The 17,708-nt window shown below is 50.1% G+C and overlaps 1 protein-coding gene across 2 annotated transcripts; it reads left to right on the forward strand.

Moving 5' to 3' along the window:
• The first annotated feature begins 1,857 nt into the window (after positions 1-1,857).
• On the forward strand, positions 1,858-17,205 carry IDH3B (isocitrate dehydrogenase (NAD(+)) 3 non-catalytic subunit beta). Of its 2 annotated transcripts, none has more exons than XM_042466985.1 (12): positions 1,858-1,940; positions 3,250-3,327; positions 4,850-4,951; positions 6,729-6,849; positions 7,093-7,153; positions 8,056-8,188; positions 8,939-9,072; positions 10,565-10,667; positions 12,032-12,178; positions 12,299-12,393; positions 12,611-12,671; positions 17,017-17,205. In XM_042466985.1, exons 1-12 carry the CDS (start codon positions 1,905-1,907, stop codon positions 17,095-17,097), a joined length of 1,152 nt encoding a protein of 383 aa, XP_042322919.1. In that variant the 5' UTR covers positions 1,858-1,904; the 3' UTR covers positions 17,098-17,205. The 2 variants fall into 2 exon arrangements, with proteins under 2 accessions (XP_042322919.1, XP_042322918.1); XM_042466984.1 differs by lacking the exon at positions 17,017-17,205 and adding an exon at positions 13,086-13,869.
• The last annotated feature ends 503 nt before the right edge of the window (positions 17,206-17,708 follow it).

A 17,708-nucleotide genomic window follows, 5' to 3' on the forward strand; every position in this document is an offset into this window, starting at 1 on the left:
TAGACAAGAAAGAAATAGAAATAGCAAAATAATTCCCATCCTTGGGATCCAACATTGATAGAGAAGATCAATGGGAAGGGCAGCTATGAGGGAGCTAGAGGAGATCCTAAAATGCAAAGAGATACAACTGATTGCCTTCCTCTGAGGCTGAGTGTCAGGCTCCCGCTTGGAGTCTCCTTTTCCAAGAAGAGTCTGGGCTGTAAAAGTACCCACTTTATTGAAAATAGTGCACATACAAGAGAAGTGACGTCTTTGTCAGGAATGAAGATGCCTAGTTACAGATGGGATATAGAGTCCCACCCCCATAAAGCCATACAGTGAATTGACTGGATCAGTCTTTCCCGCGCAGTGAGGAATCTCCTCCTCCCCAAGGATGGAATGTCCTCCAGTCCGGGATCTCTGGCAGACTCTCAAAACAGTTAAGTTCTCACAAGGCGTTATCTCCTCCTTGCACCTGTGGCCTTGAAGCACAAACATCCTTCACCACTAGACTAAGTAATAATGAACCTTAACAGCCTATGAGTATATTTAAGCAGGGTTATATATCCCATCATCCCACAATCCAACATACATGGCAGCATTGAAAATATAACAGCAAGATATATAAGTATCATGAACATATTACCATAACATCCTATAAGCAATAGCAACATCTCTTTAGGTTTAACTCCCCCTCCCAACTCAGGAACAGTCTCTGCCTGGCTGGGTAACTCCCTCACATTGTGACATTCCAATCCTAAGAAGCAAGCGCAGAAGCTAACCATCAATCTATCCCCTTCTAGTACATTCTAACAAACCAATATATATCAGACCCATTATAAACTTATTCTAATAACATCTAAACAAAACTCTAAACACATAACCCTCATGACAGAAACCCCAAAGGAATGCAGGGGGTTTCTGATACTGAGAGAGTGTGCCTTGCCAAGATTGCCCATTGTATTCCTATGGCTGGGCAAAGAAAGGGGATTCGAACCCTGCTCTCCAGTGACTGCCACTCAAACCTCTTCTCCGCAAGGCAGGACTGTTTTATCATTAATGCCAAATTTGTACCTTTGTTAACTGTACTGTGCTTCTTGGACTGTAAAGCAGGAGGAGGAGGAGGATGATGATGATGATAATTTATTTATTTATTTATTTATTTGTTTGTATCCCGCTTTCCTCCTAAGATTGGGACCCATCTTAGGCTTACCGTCTAAAAAGTACATTACAATTAAAAGCTTACTATTATTATCGTTATTGTTATTGTTCTGAGAGCCAGCGCAGCGCAGTGATTGGAGTGCTGGACTCTGGGGCCCAGGGTTCGAATCCCTGCTCAGCCATGGAAACCCATTGGGAGGCCTTGGCAAGAAGCCACACTCTCTCAGCCTCAGAGGAAGGCCATGGCCAGCCTCCTCTGGAGGAATCTGGTCAAGAAAGCCCACGATGGAGGAGGAGGAGGAGGAGGAGGCACAAACCCCAATCGACACAAAGACTTGCTATTATTATTATTATTATTATTATATAATACAGTCATATGTTATTATATATAATAACAATAACACATTATACTATGATTACTACAGTACTTATAACAATACTGGGGAGGCAACTGAAGCAAAGGGCCAAAGGCAAGGCGACCCGGAGAGCGCAGGCACAGCCAAGCCAAATATAAAGTATGACTGTATATAATACATCATCATTATCAATTATTATTGTTATTTGCTATCATTTCCTGTCCTGTTTCCTCCTGGGAGCCCTGCAGTGCAGGCCACCTTTGTCCAGAGGGGGGCGCTCTAGGCGCCGCCTCGCCTCTCCGACACTCCAGCCGCTGCCTCTCTATGGTTCCGGCTCTTTCCGCCTTCCCTGCCGGCGAGGGGCGTGGCCTCAGGAGTCCTTGGCGCGAGGCCTTCTGGGGTCGCAAGATGGCGGCTCTGAGGAGCGTCCGGGCGGCGGCTGCGGTGAGGGAGGGGAGGGCGCGGGGCCTGGGCCTCTCTGGGGACGGAAGGGGGCCAGGCCTTCCTTCTCCTCCCGTCCGTCCTCGTCCTCTGCCCAGAGGGAGGGCTTTTAGCGGCATCCGCGCCGCCGCCGCCGCCGCCGGAGGAGAGCCAGGAAGGGCCACGGCGCCAGGCTGCCAGTCAATGGTGCCATGATTATGGCGCTTGAGCTGGAGGCCGATCAGTCCGAGTGATGCTGGGATAAGAGGCCCAAGGCCCTCCTTCTATCCCTGAGAGAGAGGGCCCTCCAGCCGCTGCTTAAAGGCAGCCTCCGGGGAACAGCGTCTCGCTCTCAGGAGGCTCCTCCGATGCTGAGTGGAACCTCTTTCCCTGGAGCTTGGCTCCTTGGCTCCGTTGTCTCCTGCCTTCGTCCTCAAAGGCTTAAAGGGGGATTCGTCCTCCCACTCCTAGCCTTCTTCTCTTCTCAGCATCGCCCCCAGTCTCTCCTCAGAAGCTGCAGGGCTTCCAGACCTCCCACCTTTTGGGGGTCTCCCAATTGCAAACCCACCCAAGAGCCCCGTTTTACCGGCTCCTTCGCAACAACAATCTCATGGGAACCTTGCCAGAGGCCTGACTGAAAGCAAGACACGCTGCTCCAAAGCCTTCATTCCCTTATTTCCTGGGGGAGATGGAGGGACCCAGCAGCTCCCCCAAAAGAGAGAGAGAGAGAGAGAGGTCAGAGAATCCTAGAGCCGGAGGAGACCCCAGAAGGGCCCCGATCCAGTGCAAGGCCCTCCTCCTTCTGCCCCATCCAGCCTCCAAGGAAGGAGACTCCATCAACCTCCATTGAGGCAGCATCTTCTTCTGTCAAACAGCTGGAGAGAGAGCTATACAACGCTGCCTGGCTTTAGGCCTTGATAGGACAATGTGGGGCCATGGAAGGGAATAGGCCTGAGAGAGCTCTCCTCCTGCAGTTGGCAATCAGGGACAGTTTCTGGGCTGGCCTTCGCAGCCCCTTTCAGCCCAAAGCCTGTTAGCATTCGGTGAACCCTTAGGACTAGCTGCTGCCACAAGAAGCCATGAGGGTTTCTCACTGATGGGCCTAAACTGGGCTTCAGAAACTGCCTGGATTAGCCCTGAGAAGCCAAGCGTAACCTCCTTAGTTCTGTGGGTTCGGGGAGCAAAAAGGAGGGAAGGGCTGCTGCCTCCTGGGTGCCCTCTTCCAGGCCTCTGCTCAGCTGCTTTGGGACACTGGCAGAAGGAAGGGAAGTGCCAGCCATGTTTTCCTTCTGGCTGCAAATGGATCCTAAGACCCCCCTCTCTTCACTTGCAGGGTCTCCTCCAGCCCCGGAGTTGCGGAGCATGGAGGAACCTTGGCACTTCGGCTGCTGTTCTGCAGAAGCAAGCCCAGGTAAGGCATCCCTGCAGCTCCCACCTTCAGGGCCAGAAGCATGGAAGTGCTCCTCTCCCCAAATGCCCCTTTTCTGTAGACGTCTGTGGGGTTTTGGGGCTCTGGGGTCATGTTCCAGAAGAGTTTACTCCTGACATTTCTTCACCAGCATCTCTGGCTGCCATCTTCAGAGAAAGGAGTCAATCCTTCTAGAACATGGCCACAGAGCCTGAAAAACCCACACAAATCTATAGATGCCGGCCATGAAAGCCTTCGTCTTCTCAGGCCCCTTTGTTTCATTTGTTCCTGATATTGCTGAAGTGGCCATAACTGACAAAGAGAACTTGATCAGAAAAGCCTCTCTCCCACCTGAACAAAATGGGGACAGCGAAGGCTCTTGGCAAGGATAACTCTCATATCTGCAATCCTTCAAGTGCTCTTGAGCTTCTCTCTGTCCGTGGAAAGAGATTTAAAGCAAAGTCAGTCTGTGCTCATAGTCTGAAGGTGAGGAAAGGCAGCATTCTTCTTGTAAGCTCTTGAGTAAAAGACAAAGCCATCTCAACTCATGTCTGATCTGTTGATGGTTCATAAAGAAAGACATCTCAACTCAAATAAGGTCTTCATCAGCAAAATATGGTCTGGAAAAGGGGGGACCGCAGCTCACTGGGCTGGTTTTGGTTGTGGAATATCTTTGGCTTCGTAACTGGCTTCTCCTTTCCAAGGCATCATAGACTCATAGAGAGAGGCAGCTGGGGACAGGGAAGGCCCCGCTCTGCTTCGGATGCTGGGCAGCTCCTGCTGCCACTCAGAGGGCTATATATACTCATGTATGAGTCGAGGGCAGGTTCTGGGGCCAAGATGATAGATTTTGATATGACCAATGGATAAGTCAAGGGTAGATTTTGATATGACCTGTGGATAAGTGTTGGGGCATGTAACAAAATATCAAAAGGGTGAAGCAAAGGAAAGCAATGCCAAAGAACTTACAAAATTCCAGCAGACATAGAATCATAGGGTTGGAAGAGACCACAAAGGCCCTGATCCAGTCCAAGCCCATCCTGCCATGCAGGAACTCTCAGTCAAAGCATAACTGTTTATCTCCATACTAAAGGTTGGATGGGTAAGAAAACAGAAGAGACTCAGACAGATTATGCTCTTGCCGTTCACCGGGGCATTCTTCTTGTTTTTATAAGTGTTACGGTATTTACATTGACCTGTGGATAAGTCGATCCAGGGTTTTGGGGTCAATTCTTTGACTAAAATTCCTAGACTTACAGATTAGTACAGTATATACAGTAGACTCTGATGGGTGAGATGGACAAGGGGCCTGAAGCAGCGTTTGCTGTTTGCCTGGAAGTTTGAAAGGGACTGGAAGGGACCCCTGAGGCGGTTGCACCCTCTCTTTCCAACCTATTCCCTTCATGCACTTCTCATTTCGTAATGCCTATCCACTGTTTCCCTGGCTTAACCTTTTTAGGTAGAGCACTGGGGCTGGCTTTGCTGTTGTCAAGGGTGCTAGGGGCGATGCTGTGTTCTGTTCCAGGCGGAGAGCCCAAAGACAGAAGAGGGGACATTCCCAGTTACCATGATCCCTGGGGACGGAGTGGGTCCGGAGCTCATGCATTCAGTCAAGGAAATCTTCAAGGTGAGTGCTTCTGCTTCTGGCTTCTGAGGGTGGCGCATGGTGTGTCGGCGGAGGAGACTAGGAGGAGAGCAGGTTCCTGGTCTTGGTGCTGAGATGAAGGAGGAAAAAGCAGGAGGTGCTGGAAAACAAAGTGAGAATGTAGAATCATAGAGTTGGAAGAGACCCCAGGAAGGACCATCCAGTCCAACCCCATTCTGACATGCAGGAAGTCTCAATCAAAGCATCCCCATTGACAGATGGCCACCCAGCCTCTGTTTAAAGACCTCCAAGGAAGGAGACTCCACTGCACTCCGAGGAAGGAGTCTGTTCCTCTGTCGAACAGCCCTTACTCTCAGGAAGTTCCTCCTAATGTTCAGCTGGAATCTCTTTTCCTGCAGCTTGCATCCATTTTTCATGGTTCTAGTCTCTGGAGCAGCAGAAAACCAGCTTGCTCCCTCCTCAATATGGCACCCTTCAAGTATTTAAACAGGGCTATCATATCACCTCTTAACCTTCTCTTCTCCAGGCTAAACATTCCCAGCTCCCTAAGTCTTTCCTCATAGGGCTTCATGGTTTCCAGAGCTTTCATCATTTTAGTTGCCCGCCTTTGAACACGGTTTTTTTCTCCGCATCCTTTTTAAATTGTTGTGCCCAGAACTGGACCCAGGTGAGGCCTGACCAAAGCAGAATAGAGTGGCACTATGACTTCCCTTGATCTAGACACTATACAGTCATCCCTCCATATTTGCGGCTTTGATATTTGCAGACTTGATTATTCACGGATTTCATTGATATGTTCTCTCTAGGACTGTCTAGGTCCTCCAGTGCAACTCTGTGGTCAACTTTAACTAAAAGTTGCACTGAAAGACCATTTGTAGCTACTCCAGTGCCATTCTATGGTCAGTGTATATTGGACATTGACCACAGAGTTGCCCTGGAGGACCTAGAGATTCCTAGAGAGGTGTCCTCTCAGGTCAAAACAGTGTTTTTGTTATTTGCGGTTTTTCCATATTCACGGGGGTCATGTTCCCCTAAACCTAGCAAAAATGGAGGGACAACTGTACTTCTATTGATGCAGCCTAAAATCGCCTTGGGCTGGTTAGCTGCCACATCAAAGTGGAGAGCTCCTTTCACACTACACAATTGTAGCGCTATGATACCACTTCAACTGCTATGGCATGTAACTTAATCAGTTCAAGATATTGTTTCTTAATGATGGGCATAATAAATTTACATGTGAGATACAATGTGCATATATTGTTCTCATTTTTGTCCTGTGCCTTGCATATAATTATTGATGCACATGTCTTGTCCTCCTTTTTCTTTTAACAGTCCTTGAAAAATACCATAGAAGTATTTCTTGGTTAAAATGCATGTTGCTAATTTGGAGAATAAAACCTTTCTGATCCATCCTGAGGCGCTTTTGCATGACCTGGGACTTGGTCAGATCAAATGGGGATTGGCCATTTGGCCAGAAGGACAATCCAGTGTGGGTTAGATCTGAACCCAAAGCCCAGCTGGAGATCTCTCTCACTCACTCACTCACTTACACACACACACACACACACACACACACACAGAGAGAGAGAGCTTGGCTTTTTTCAGAGAAAACTGACCATGTGGGATTCCTCCAAGAGCCAAGTGGGTCTCATTATGCTCAGTCCTCCTCCTTATGGGTTTGTCCCCAGCCGGGCTTAGCTCCCCACACTGGGCCCCTCTTGCAAACAGAGGAGAGGGGATTGCCTTCTGGCTCAGCTAGCCAAGCCGGATCCCATGCCATTAACTGGGTTCTCTGCAGGTTGCCGGAGTCCCTGTGCAGTTCGATGAACACCACCTGAGCGAGGTGCAGAATATGGCTTCGGAAGAGATCCTGGACAATGTCCTTGACTCCATGAAGAAGAGCAAAGTGGCTATCATAGGTATTGCTGGGGGCAGCAGGGCTGAGGGGAACATTTTGGGTAACAGGGGAGCTCCCTCACCTTGGTTCCCTGCCCACCCTAGAACCCTGAGACACATTTCTAGGGAAGGAGCTCAGATTTTGCTGGTCAGAGGCTTCTCTGGCAGGCAGGTTTCTATGATCTGGTTCTCTTTTGACCCCTCCTCATAAGACATGGAACCATTCTGTCACACATCTCATGGGGGGCCCTCTCATGTCCTTGCAGGAAAGATCCACACTCCCATGGAGTACAAAGGGGAATTGGCCTCCTACGACATGAGGCTCAGGTAGGTTTCATTCTTAATTTGTAAGGGCAGTTTGGCGTCAAGTGCAGCCAACTCCATGTTAGAGAGACCAGGTTGGCTTAGCCTCCAAGGGGCTGCCCAGGCACCTCTGCTGGGTGCTGCAGTCTTCTAGATGCTTCTTCTTAATTGTATGTTGGGTTTCTAAAATGTATGATTATAAAGAAAAGAATCAGAATTGGAAAAGAGGGAAACAAAGAAGAAGAAAAATTAATAAGGGAGAGGAAGAAATACTTAGTATATGAACAAGGGCCAGGCATATATGTCGATGCGTGCGCACCATATTTCTAAACATACATTTTCTTGAGGTTGGTGTCCATAAAACAATCATTAAACCAGTAAGAGCTTCTCCGCATTGAATGATAGATGCTGAATGTTTCTCTCTTTGTCTATGGAGAGTATGTCTTTTTACAACAAAGTTAAAGCCTATGTTACCAGAATGTAATATTTAAAGAACATGTGGGCCTATTAATGGCAAAGATTTATTCTTTATACAAAATGAGTATGTGGTAGTAGATCTAACCTTAATGGAGTAGCCACCAAAATACTTTCATTGTATTCCACGAGGAAGCATTATCTGCCTTACATCACTGATAGTTAGTTGGCAGTGCCTCTTTCTAAAGAGTCACAGTGATGCCAATACATCGAAAACATCATTTTCCCCTGGACTCAAAGTAATACTAGACACAGGCGAAGGAAACACTTAAATTGGGAGGGTTTTTTGAGGTTGGAGAGAGGTGTGTGCTTGAAGCAGACTGAGCAGACACTGCCACCATGGAGGGCTGGGTGTTGAAGCCACAGTCAGAAGCCTCAGCAGGGGCACAGTTTGTGGGTGAAGGAAGGTCTTCTGGGAAGACCATAAGTTTAACTTCAACTCATCCTTGCAGGCGCAAGCTGGACCTCTTTGCCAATGTAGTCCATGTGAACAGCCTACCTGGCTACAAAACGCGGCACAACAACCTGGACCTGGTGATAATCCGGGAGCAGACTGAGGGGGAGTACAGCTCCCTGGAGCATGAGGTGGGCACTGGGCTGACTTCTTTGCTGTGCCACCTGTCCTTGTTTGGGTGGGTTTAGGAGGGACTGTCCCACACTTTGGGAATGGCCTTGCCTTAGGTTTCGGTAGTCAGGATGTTGGGTTGGGGGCATGAACCATTGCATGCGTCAGAAGGACATTGCTAAGAAACATTTTGAGGCTTGGGGAAAGGAGGGAGGATGTGAGTCTACACCAGAGTGTGGGCCACAGGCTGCACTAGATCCCTGGATTCCTCTACTGAAGCTTCCCACTGGTCCCACAAAGTTTCCTGGACTCCATATAGACATACACAGTTTTGGGGGAGATCTGGGGGCACTGTTTCCTACTTGGGGGTGAAGGGGACCAGATCTGTTTCACTCCCATTAAATCTTTACCTAAAGCAACTCCCAAGAACGGCTTATGTATGCTCAGTTATTAGCCAGACGGTCCCATTCTTGCAGGCTTAGAATCTAAAAAGGGAATGAGATAAAAGGAAGAAAGGTTGTGGAGGGAAGAGGAAAGTAAGAAAACTCTCCAGCATGGGTTCCAAGACAGCAAGTTCAGAGACAGGAGGAGCCAAGCAGCACTGGTCCATCAGTGGTGTTTGTGGGGCTTGGCGTCTCCTTCCCGTCAGTTGCCGTTTTGATGTGTGCTGAGCAGCGCAGTGGGCCTAGAGAGTCAGATGTTGCGGGGGACAGAATCCAGCTTGCTGCGGGGGTCCTGTTTATGTGGCTTCCTCTTCTTCCCCTGACCAGAGTGCAAAGGGGGTCATTGAGTGTATGAAGATCATCACTCGGGCCAAATCTCAGCGTATCGCCAAGTTTGCCTTTGATTTTGCCACCAAGAAGGGGCGCTCCAAGGTCACGGCTGTGCACAAAGCCAATATCATGTGAGTGGGGGAACTGGGGAGTGGATGGTGGGGGGACGGGGAAAGGCAGCACTCCAGTTCATTTGGCTGGCCCCTGTACAGAGCCTTGCCAGTCTTTTCTCTCACTGGCTGCTAGGGGTTTTTTGGAACTCTGGTTGGTTTGAATGCAAGTCACCTTCCTTGGTTCTCTGGTTGCTGGGATTCTGAGCCTGAAGCCTTAGCTTGTAATGCCTGCCTCATGAAGAAGGCTGAGGCCCAGTCGTATTTAGTGGGGAAAACAGGAAAATGTTCACTTTGAAGTTAAAGTGCCTGCTACTGGAGCACAGGGAGAGGAGCCCAGGCAGTGGGGGTCTGTGCATGGCAGCAGAAGGGGGCCCTCCCCATAAATGTCTCTCGGTTATCCCCCTCCCCATAGTATATGACTCCAATGCCAGTGTCTGATACTCACCTGAGTGAAATAGTTCCACATTAATGTGTATCTCATTTGGCTTCCTTGATGTGCAGAATTTAGACAGCTGTTTCCTAGGTGGGTTACAGACTGCCGAAAAGTGGTGGTCTGCTGCCGCCACCGGTTGCAGCGTCTGGGAACCGCAGCAGCCAAACGGTGCGGTTCCCGGACGCTGCACAGAAGGAGCACGAAAATCGCGCTCCTTCCTGCAACCCAGAAGAGATGCCGCAAGTGCTGAAGTGCACACTCGCGGCGTCATTTCCGGGGCACAACATACGGATGCAGTGCGTCCGCTACGTCAACATGGCAGCGGCCGTGTGGAATGGCCGCCGCCATTTCGTACGGACTCAGTTCGTGCTAGGGATAGGGGCGTCTGGAAGAGACACCCCTTTCTAACCCTAGCACCGACTGAGTCCATGCTGGGGTGCCCGTCTGTAATGGGCCCTATTCCCTCTTTTGTAAGGTGGGAAAGGAGGAATTGTGTATCTTCAGCCAATGCGTGTTGGGGCAGGAGAAGGGCAGCAAGGACTGAAGGCCTTGTTGGCAGGTCCACCTGAAGCCGTTTTAGTTTAATAGGAGGCAGCATTTACATTGCATATCCTGAGATGAATTGGGTATCTTTGGCTGCATTTGCACTGCAAAAATAATGTAGTTTGATACCACTCCACACCATGGAATCCTTGGATTTGTAGGGTGTTTTGTGGCACCAGAGCTCTCTGACGGGGAAGGCTAAATATCTCCCAAAACTACAAATCCTGAATTTCATAGCATGGAAGATGCAATGGAGATGCAACAAATCCTACCCTCACCCAGGTGAGGCAGCCAAAAGGTGGTTCAAGTCAAAGCAGAGCCAGAGTGGTGGAGTTTCCTTCTTTGGAGGTCTTTAACCAGAGGCTGGATGGCCATCTCTCAATGGGAATGCTTGATTATGATTTCCTGCATGGCAGATTGGGGTTGGAGTGGATGGCCCTTCTTGGGGGTCTCTTTCAACTCTAGGATTCTTTGAGAGGCAACTGAGCTGCTCAATGGGGCCATGACTGAGGGTGTGTATTCTCTCTCTTTTAGGAAGCTGGGTGATGGGCTGTTCCTGCGCTGCTGTGAGGAGGTCTCAGAGTTGTACCCCAAGATCAAATTCGATACCATGATAATTGACAATTGCTGCATGCAGGTCTGTGAGCTGAGCTGTGGCTCTGAGGTCTGCTTTCCTTCCCCAAACCTCCATAGATAGGTTCCTTAAGCAAAGCAGATAAGGAGCTTGGCAGGGCAGTCACTGGGTCAGCCAGGTCTCTTTGGCACAGCCCAGGGCGGAGGACGGACACAGCGTATGGCATTGCCCTGGATAACAAGATGACTTGGAATAAATCTTCCTTGACTCTGCCTCTTCCTTCAGGGCAAAGTGAAGTGAAGGTTTAGAAAGGCTGATTTCAGATTGTCAGTCAGCACTATTCTGTTTTTTGCAGATGCAGAGCAAAAGACGGGAGATCAGTAAACAGGGCAGCCTCTACCTCCACTCCCAGCTTCTTTGGGCATTAGGATTGGCATCTCACCTGCACTGAGCCATACCATGACAGAACTCGAAGGGCGCCCCTATGTGGCCCCATATCCCCACCAGTGTCAGAGCCTGGGTGCTTCTCAGGATAGGTTTCTGTAGTAGATGAGCAAGAGGGTTGAGCTGGGCTTAGGTGTTGTCTCAGGGGATAAGGGCTCCACTGAGGCGTCTGGTTGGCAGCAGTGTGCAGGATGCCAGGCCAAAGGGCTCCATTTGGGGCTGATGCTGATGCTCCTCCTTTTATCTGTGCCACCTGCATCCACCCATTAAAGTCATTTCCAATGTAAGGTGGACCTCTCATGGAGCTTTCTTGGCAAGATTTGTTCAGAGGAGGTTTGCCATCACCTTCCCCCAAGGCTGAGAGAGTGTGATTTGCCCAAGGTCTTCCAGTGGGTTTATATGGCCGAGGTGGGAATCGAACCCTGGTTTCCATAGGCACAGTCCATTGCTCAAACCACTGTGGCACACTAGCTGTCACTAAAACAGAAGAGTTAAATTAAAATGGAACTACAGTGGGTCCTTGTTATCATCTGGGGTTTGTTTCCAGGACCCCCATGGATACCAAAATCCGTGGATGCTCAAGGGTTATTAAATACAATAGATAGTAATGATGACCCTTACATAAAATGACAAATCAAGGTTTATTTTTATATATTTTTGATGCTTATTGTATATATTTTGTTTATTTTTTATTATTTTTCAAGCCATGGATGCTTGAACCCGTGGATAAAAAATCCGTGTCTGTGGAGGGCTGACTGTACTAATAGAGTTGGGTTTTTTTAATTAATAGCATACCTATTAAAAAGCAACAAATACAGATGATGTGGCACATTGTCCTCAGTTAAACTGCCAAACGTTTTGTTTTGAGCTGGCCTGCCACTTGCTTTAGTGTTGCTGGAGGAGGCGCTCTGGATCCTCAGGATGGATTTTAGCCAGAGGGGGCTCAGCCTGGCCTGGTTTCATTACTCCTTTTTGCCTTCCAGCTGGTGCAGAATCCCTACCAGTTTGACGTCTTGGTCATGCCCAACCTGTACGGTAACATCATTGACAACCTGGCGGCCGGCCTGGTCGGCGGGGCTGGTGTGGTGCCAGGGGAGAGCTACAGTGCCGAGTACGCCGTCTTTGAGATGGTGAGAGGCCAGTCTAGGCTGGGTCTTTCCTCTGGCATAGCCATCTTGTCTTCCTTCTCTTTTGTGAAGGTTTCAGGGAGAGGTGCCTGATGACCCTTCTCTCTGCCTCCCCATTTCTAGGGTGCCCGCCACCCCTTTGCCCAAGCCGTGGGGAGGAACATCGCCAACCCCACTGCCATGCTGCTCTCCTCTGCTAACATGCTGCGACATCTCAAGTAGGTTCTATGTGCCCGGCAGCCTTGGTTGTTACCATGATGAGTGGCATTAAAATTGCAGGGCAGGAAGGGATATTGGGTGCTGGGGGAGCCCTGGAACTGCTTCCTAGGAGGCCTTGGCCAAGCACACTGCCTGGCAGGGTTGTTGTGAGGGTGAAGCACCAGCCCTGTTCAGCCTCACCTTATAAGACTCCTTCTCTGCTCTTCTCCCACCCAGCCTGGAATATCACTCGTCCATGATCGCCGACGCGGTGAGGAAGGTGATCAAAGTTGGCAAGGTGAGCCGTTTGAACTGCCTCTCCTTCCTCTTGCTCCGCACCAGCTTCTGCTCCATTCCTCCTCCTGTTGCCTCCCCTTCTTCATCCTCCCCTGGCAAGATCACCCAATTGGGGGGAGGAGGTTGGGGCAGAGGGAGAGCTCCATGCCAGTGAAGATGGACTCCCCTGCACCCAGCAGAGGGTCCGCTGTGGCCAGCTTTCTTCTGCTGGGGGATGCAACCAGGCTGCCCCTCTCTCCAGTCTCTATGGCTACTTTTGCAGATGATAGTTGTGAGTTTCCTGCATCTCTGTCTCTGTGGGTTCAGCTGCTTGCCTAGGGCTCTCTCTGGCCTGTTGCCCTCCTCTCCCTCTCTGCCATTTTGTTCCTCTGGCCCTTCTGCTCAGAGGCCCCTTTTCTCCTCTGTTGGATTATAGGTGCGGACACAGGACATGGGCGGTTACTCTACCACCTCTGACTTCGTCAAGTCCGTGATTGACCACCTGTACCCCCACTATGGCATCTAGGCTTCAGGCTGCCCCCACAGTTTTCCAGCATGCACTTTCTACAGGATCTTCCCCCACCCTCCATCTCCCTGCCCTACTCCCCCATTTCATGCCTTTCTGGTGGACATCATGGCTTCAGCAGCCTCTTGGTCCCTGGTCTCCTCCACCCTGAAGGGGAATGTGAGGCTCACCCAGAGAGGCCTGCAGGGGAGGCAATGGACTAAGCCTGGCTGCATTGGGCCTGGCAAGGCTCTCGTGTCTTGGCAAAGCTGAGCTCTGGACTGCCTGTGGGAGGCTCTCTTCTGCTATGGGGGGGGGTCTTCCTTTGTGGAAATGCCAGGGGCTTCCTGGGACGGGGGAGACAGCCTTTGGCCTGGAGATTTTAGGGAATCATGGCAGGTCAAGAAGTGTTTTTGTAGCAGTCGTGATCCTGTTCAGCAGCTCCTGTGTCATGATAGGCAGAGGCAGTCTGGTGTAAAGGCACATCAGGGTGCATTTGGGAGGGTCTGCTTGAGGCACATTGACCAGCAGAGAGCAGATGACTCAATTGTGTAATTTCGCTTGCTGCGTGAACAAGGGTAGACTTCAGGAATCCAAGAGCTTACTAGGTTGTATCTAATAAGGGAGGGAGAAGTCCGCTCTGTGGGCAAGAAATGCAAACCTCTACAGTCACACTCCATGTGAATAGTGAATAAACGTGAAAGGATTTTCCACACCAACCTGCTCCTTTCTGGTGCTGCGTCTCCCTGGTTCTGCTGCTCTTTCTATTCTGGAGCACAAAGAAGAGACTTGGCCCTCCATGCAAAGGGAAGTCATATCCCCTGTGATGCTTTTTTCCTACCAAATCGACTTTTGCTTGAACAGGTTCAACAGTAGTGGAAGGCCCCCTCAGCCTTCGCACTTGTGGGGGGCTGGCTGTTGCTGCATGTGGTCCCCATAATGTTTCCTCCTCTGGCACCCAGCAGTCTAGCCTGACCTGGCTCTGTACCAGTGTGCCAGGCTCAGTACAAAGCTCAGGAGTATCCACACCAACACACCCGCCCCATGCTTCCTGTTACAGCTGGGCCACCAGAAGCATCCACTATCAACCAGTACTGCTGGGCAGAGCCTCCCCTTCAACACCTGCATCAATTGGGAGCCTGCAAAAGTGGGCCCAGGTGGGGTGGCCTCTTACAGCTCAGGGACATTCCTCTGCTGGCTTGGCCTGCATCCCCCCCCCCCAGCTGTCTGGCTTTGATGGTGGGAGTCTAGCTGCAGGGTCCAGCCTGTTTTCACGGAGGCCAGAGGGTCACTTCAGCATTAAGGGAGAGAAGAGCCTTCATGCCACTGTTCTGCTTCTGATCCTTCTACAGCAGGGCCTGGGGTTGGACTGCAGCTCCCACCAGCGGTAAGGAATGATAGGAACCACAATCCCAACGCCATTAGGAGGCTCATTCATAAGCTCCTCCATGCTCTGCTTGGGTGGCAGGAGACCTTCCTGCATTCAATAGGGCTTGAAGTTCATTCACAGCCATGTCCTCCAACATCTGGCTGCAGAAAGGATTGTTTGTGAGTCTGTGTGTTGTCATGCTCTGGGATCTAGGAGGTTTTCTGGGGTGTGTGGTCTTCACCCCCTATTCTGTGTCCCCCCCCCTTAGCTCACTCTCTATCCCCTTCACAGTTGTGAGCAGTCCCTTGCTGACCTCTGTCTGGTTCCTGAGTGACCCCATTGCTTTCAGCATCCCTGCGTCCCAGCTGCTCTTCAGGCCCATTTCACACACCATGGTCTTCCTGCCTGTGATGTTTCACCACCACCATCTCCTCCCAGACAGACCAAGAGCAAACCGCCCATCTGTCCACCTTGGCTTCTCTCGCTTGCTCCCCTTGGGCCATTGATTGTGACCACCCTGGGGGTCAGTCTTGGCTGGACCCAGCATGGATCTCGCCCCCTGTGCTCACGCTGCAGCCATTCATGGGCTCCCAGAGAAGGCAATGATGGCATGCACTTCAGCATGGCACTATCAAACCTGTCATTAGGAAACAGGAGAGAGGCAAGGGTTGGAGGTTAAAAGTGGAAAGGGATGGTTTTTGCCTGCAGCAGAGTTGCCTGCGATACGCCTCGAGTGTCATGGAGTGGGGTGAAGGGGGTATAAAGTCAGTTGGTATATACCTTTGCTAGAAGTCATTTTTCAGGGGGTCCATAAAACCAAGTCAGAAGAGATGGCTGCCCTCCAGGACTTGACCAGTGATTAAAAATAGAAAGCATATTGGCTTCAATGGCATCCACCTGAAGACTTCTTTTAAAAAAGTCCTATTTGGTCGAGAGATGATTATCCCAGAGAAAGTAGCTGAGTGAATACTGACCATTGCTAGTTTAGGCTACCAATCTATGCTCTTAATGTTGCTGCGTTACATTATGCTAGCCCTTTCCCCTTTTAACTTAATGGGTAGCAGCTCCCAATGAGCACAGGAACACTGCAGAAATAAAGCAGCTTGACACCACTAACTATCATGGCTCAGTGCTATGGGATTCTGGGATTTGTGATCTAGCTTTCCCTGTCAAGAGCGCTCTGTTGCTCCACCAAACTACAAATCCTATAGCATTGAGTAGGGTCAAGCAGTTTTATTTGTGCAGTATGGCAACAGCAATAAGTTCTCATTAGGCATGTACTTGGTTGCCCTGTGAGCTGATGCAAACTTCCATTAGGGTCAATGACATTTAGTTCTAAAGACAGAGAAGAACAAGCTTTGTCAAAGAATTATTGCCCATGGCTTTGGGACTTATTTAAGGGTGTCGGCAAGTATGATGTGGCCCATAGATAGGCATTAGGTACTAGGGACAAAAATCCCTTGACCTCAATCTGCTCCCTGGCAACTGATGGGGGGCAAGGAATCAGAAAGGGGGCAATGGCCAGTTCTTGTGGCCCAAGGAGGAGAAAGGGGAGGCCGCTCCAGGGAGCCACACTGGGGCTGCTTTGTGTGTTGTGTGTTTGTGACTGACTTGGAGTCAAGAGGTGAAGTTTGCTGAGGACATCCGCTTAGGATGGCGAAAAGAGCAGACCGCGAAGACCCTGAAAAGGACCCCCCTGGCTCTCCATTAGGTGAGTGGGCACGAAATGGCAAGTGTGGTTTGCTATATGTAAGCCTCAGATGATGTATTTTGTGTCAAAATGGTTAACTTCTTATGCAGAGGAGATCAGGCAACAAAGATAGTCCAGCATGGAGTAGCAGCAAAATAGGAAAACCATATGCTTTGAGGCGATTTGGGGTGTGGCATAGGTTTGTGGTCTTTAAAGCAGTCTTCCACAGTTCAGGGATTTTGTTTCCACAAGTGATGAAATCCACAGCCTTCAGAGGCTTTTCTATGGGCTCCTTGCTTCCGCCAAATGCTAGTGGCTGGTGGCAGAGGAGGGGATTGTGGCCCCCAGCCCCCTTTTAGGGTTCAGTGGGGAAGGGGTGCTGAGCTGTCTTCGTCCAGCTACAACAAAATGGTTCCTCTTCCGCATTCAACAGTGGGAGCCTCTGTCCCTCCTCCCTCCTGCCCCCATTCGTCTCTCATGCATGGCTTTAGTTTTGTCTCTTCTTTCCATTACATCATAACACTAAGTTCTTTGTGGTGGGAGCCCCCATGCGCAACTATGTCCAAACTTCATAAGGAACCAAGAACACAATTGGCATGCAATTTAATCAATTGCCGGGGGAGAGAGAAAAGAGGCCAGTACTGGCCTGAGGCAGCTCCTGAGACCCTAAAGAAGCCCACCAGCTGCAGGGCTAGTACCCCCCCCCCCTCGGTCCTTTGTTTACACACACTTTGCCATTTATCATGCTCCCTCTTGAATTCTGCAGAAGTGGTGCAGTGACCCTTCCCTTCTCTCCTTTGCAGGTGCGGACACCAGACATGGGCGGTTATGCCACCTCCCATGACTTCACCCGGGCCGTGATCACAGCCATGACCTCAGAGTAAGAGGAGCCCAGGAATGCTCCCCCAGGCTTTCTGCTTTTGCGTCCTTATTTATTGTGAGCCCAGACCGTTTAGCTGTCGTATCGCACAAATAAAAAGGCTTTAGCTGCTCTCTTTGTCTAAAGGTTTGCACAAGGAGGCCGTGGAGTTCGTGGCTGGGTTTGAAAGAGCCTGACCCTGCCTGGGTCGGTCAAACTATTCCATCTCACCCAAGTGCTTTGGCCGGTTGGCACAGGAGACTAAGAGTATTTTATCCTTAGCAGAGGCTGCCCTATGATCTTTGCAACCAAGGAGGAATTAGGTAGGGAAATGCACCTGCCCTTCTCCTTAAGACCTGCATGGAACTAAAAGGGGCAGCCCTCTTATAAGGGGGACAAAGGAAATGAGGGTGGGAAAAGATTCCCATGACTGCGCATGGACTGTTCTGCTGAAGAGGCAAGGCTTGTATTGCACACTGTCTCCACTAGCAAGCTGTTTGGCACAAAGTGTTAAGCAATCTAATGCTACAAAAGAAGGGAGTGTTGGCTCGCCTCCCCTGATTTGTGAGCAGACACATTAACTAGAGATTTGAGGGCCTGTAAAAACAACACAGCTGTGACATCTCACTGTGCTGA

This window comes from Sceloporus undulatus, chromosome 5 (assembly GCF_019175285.1).
Source record: "Sceloporus undulatus isolate JIND9_A2432 ecotype Alabama chromosome 5, SceUnd_v1.1, whole genome shotgun sequence".
Lineage (NCBI taxonomy): Eukaryota > Metazoa > Chordata > Lepidosauria > Squamata > Phrynosomatidae > Sceloporus > Sceloporus undulatus.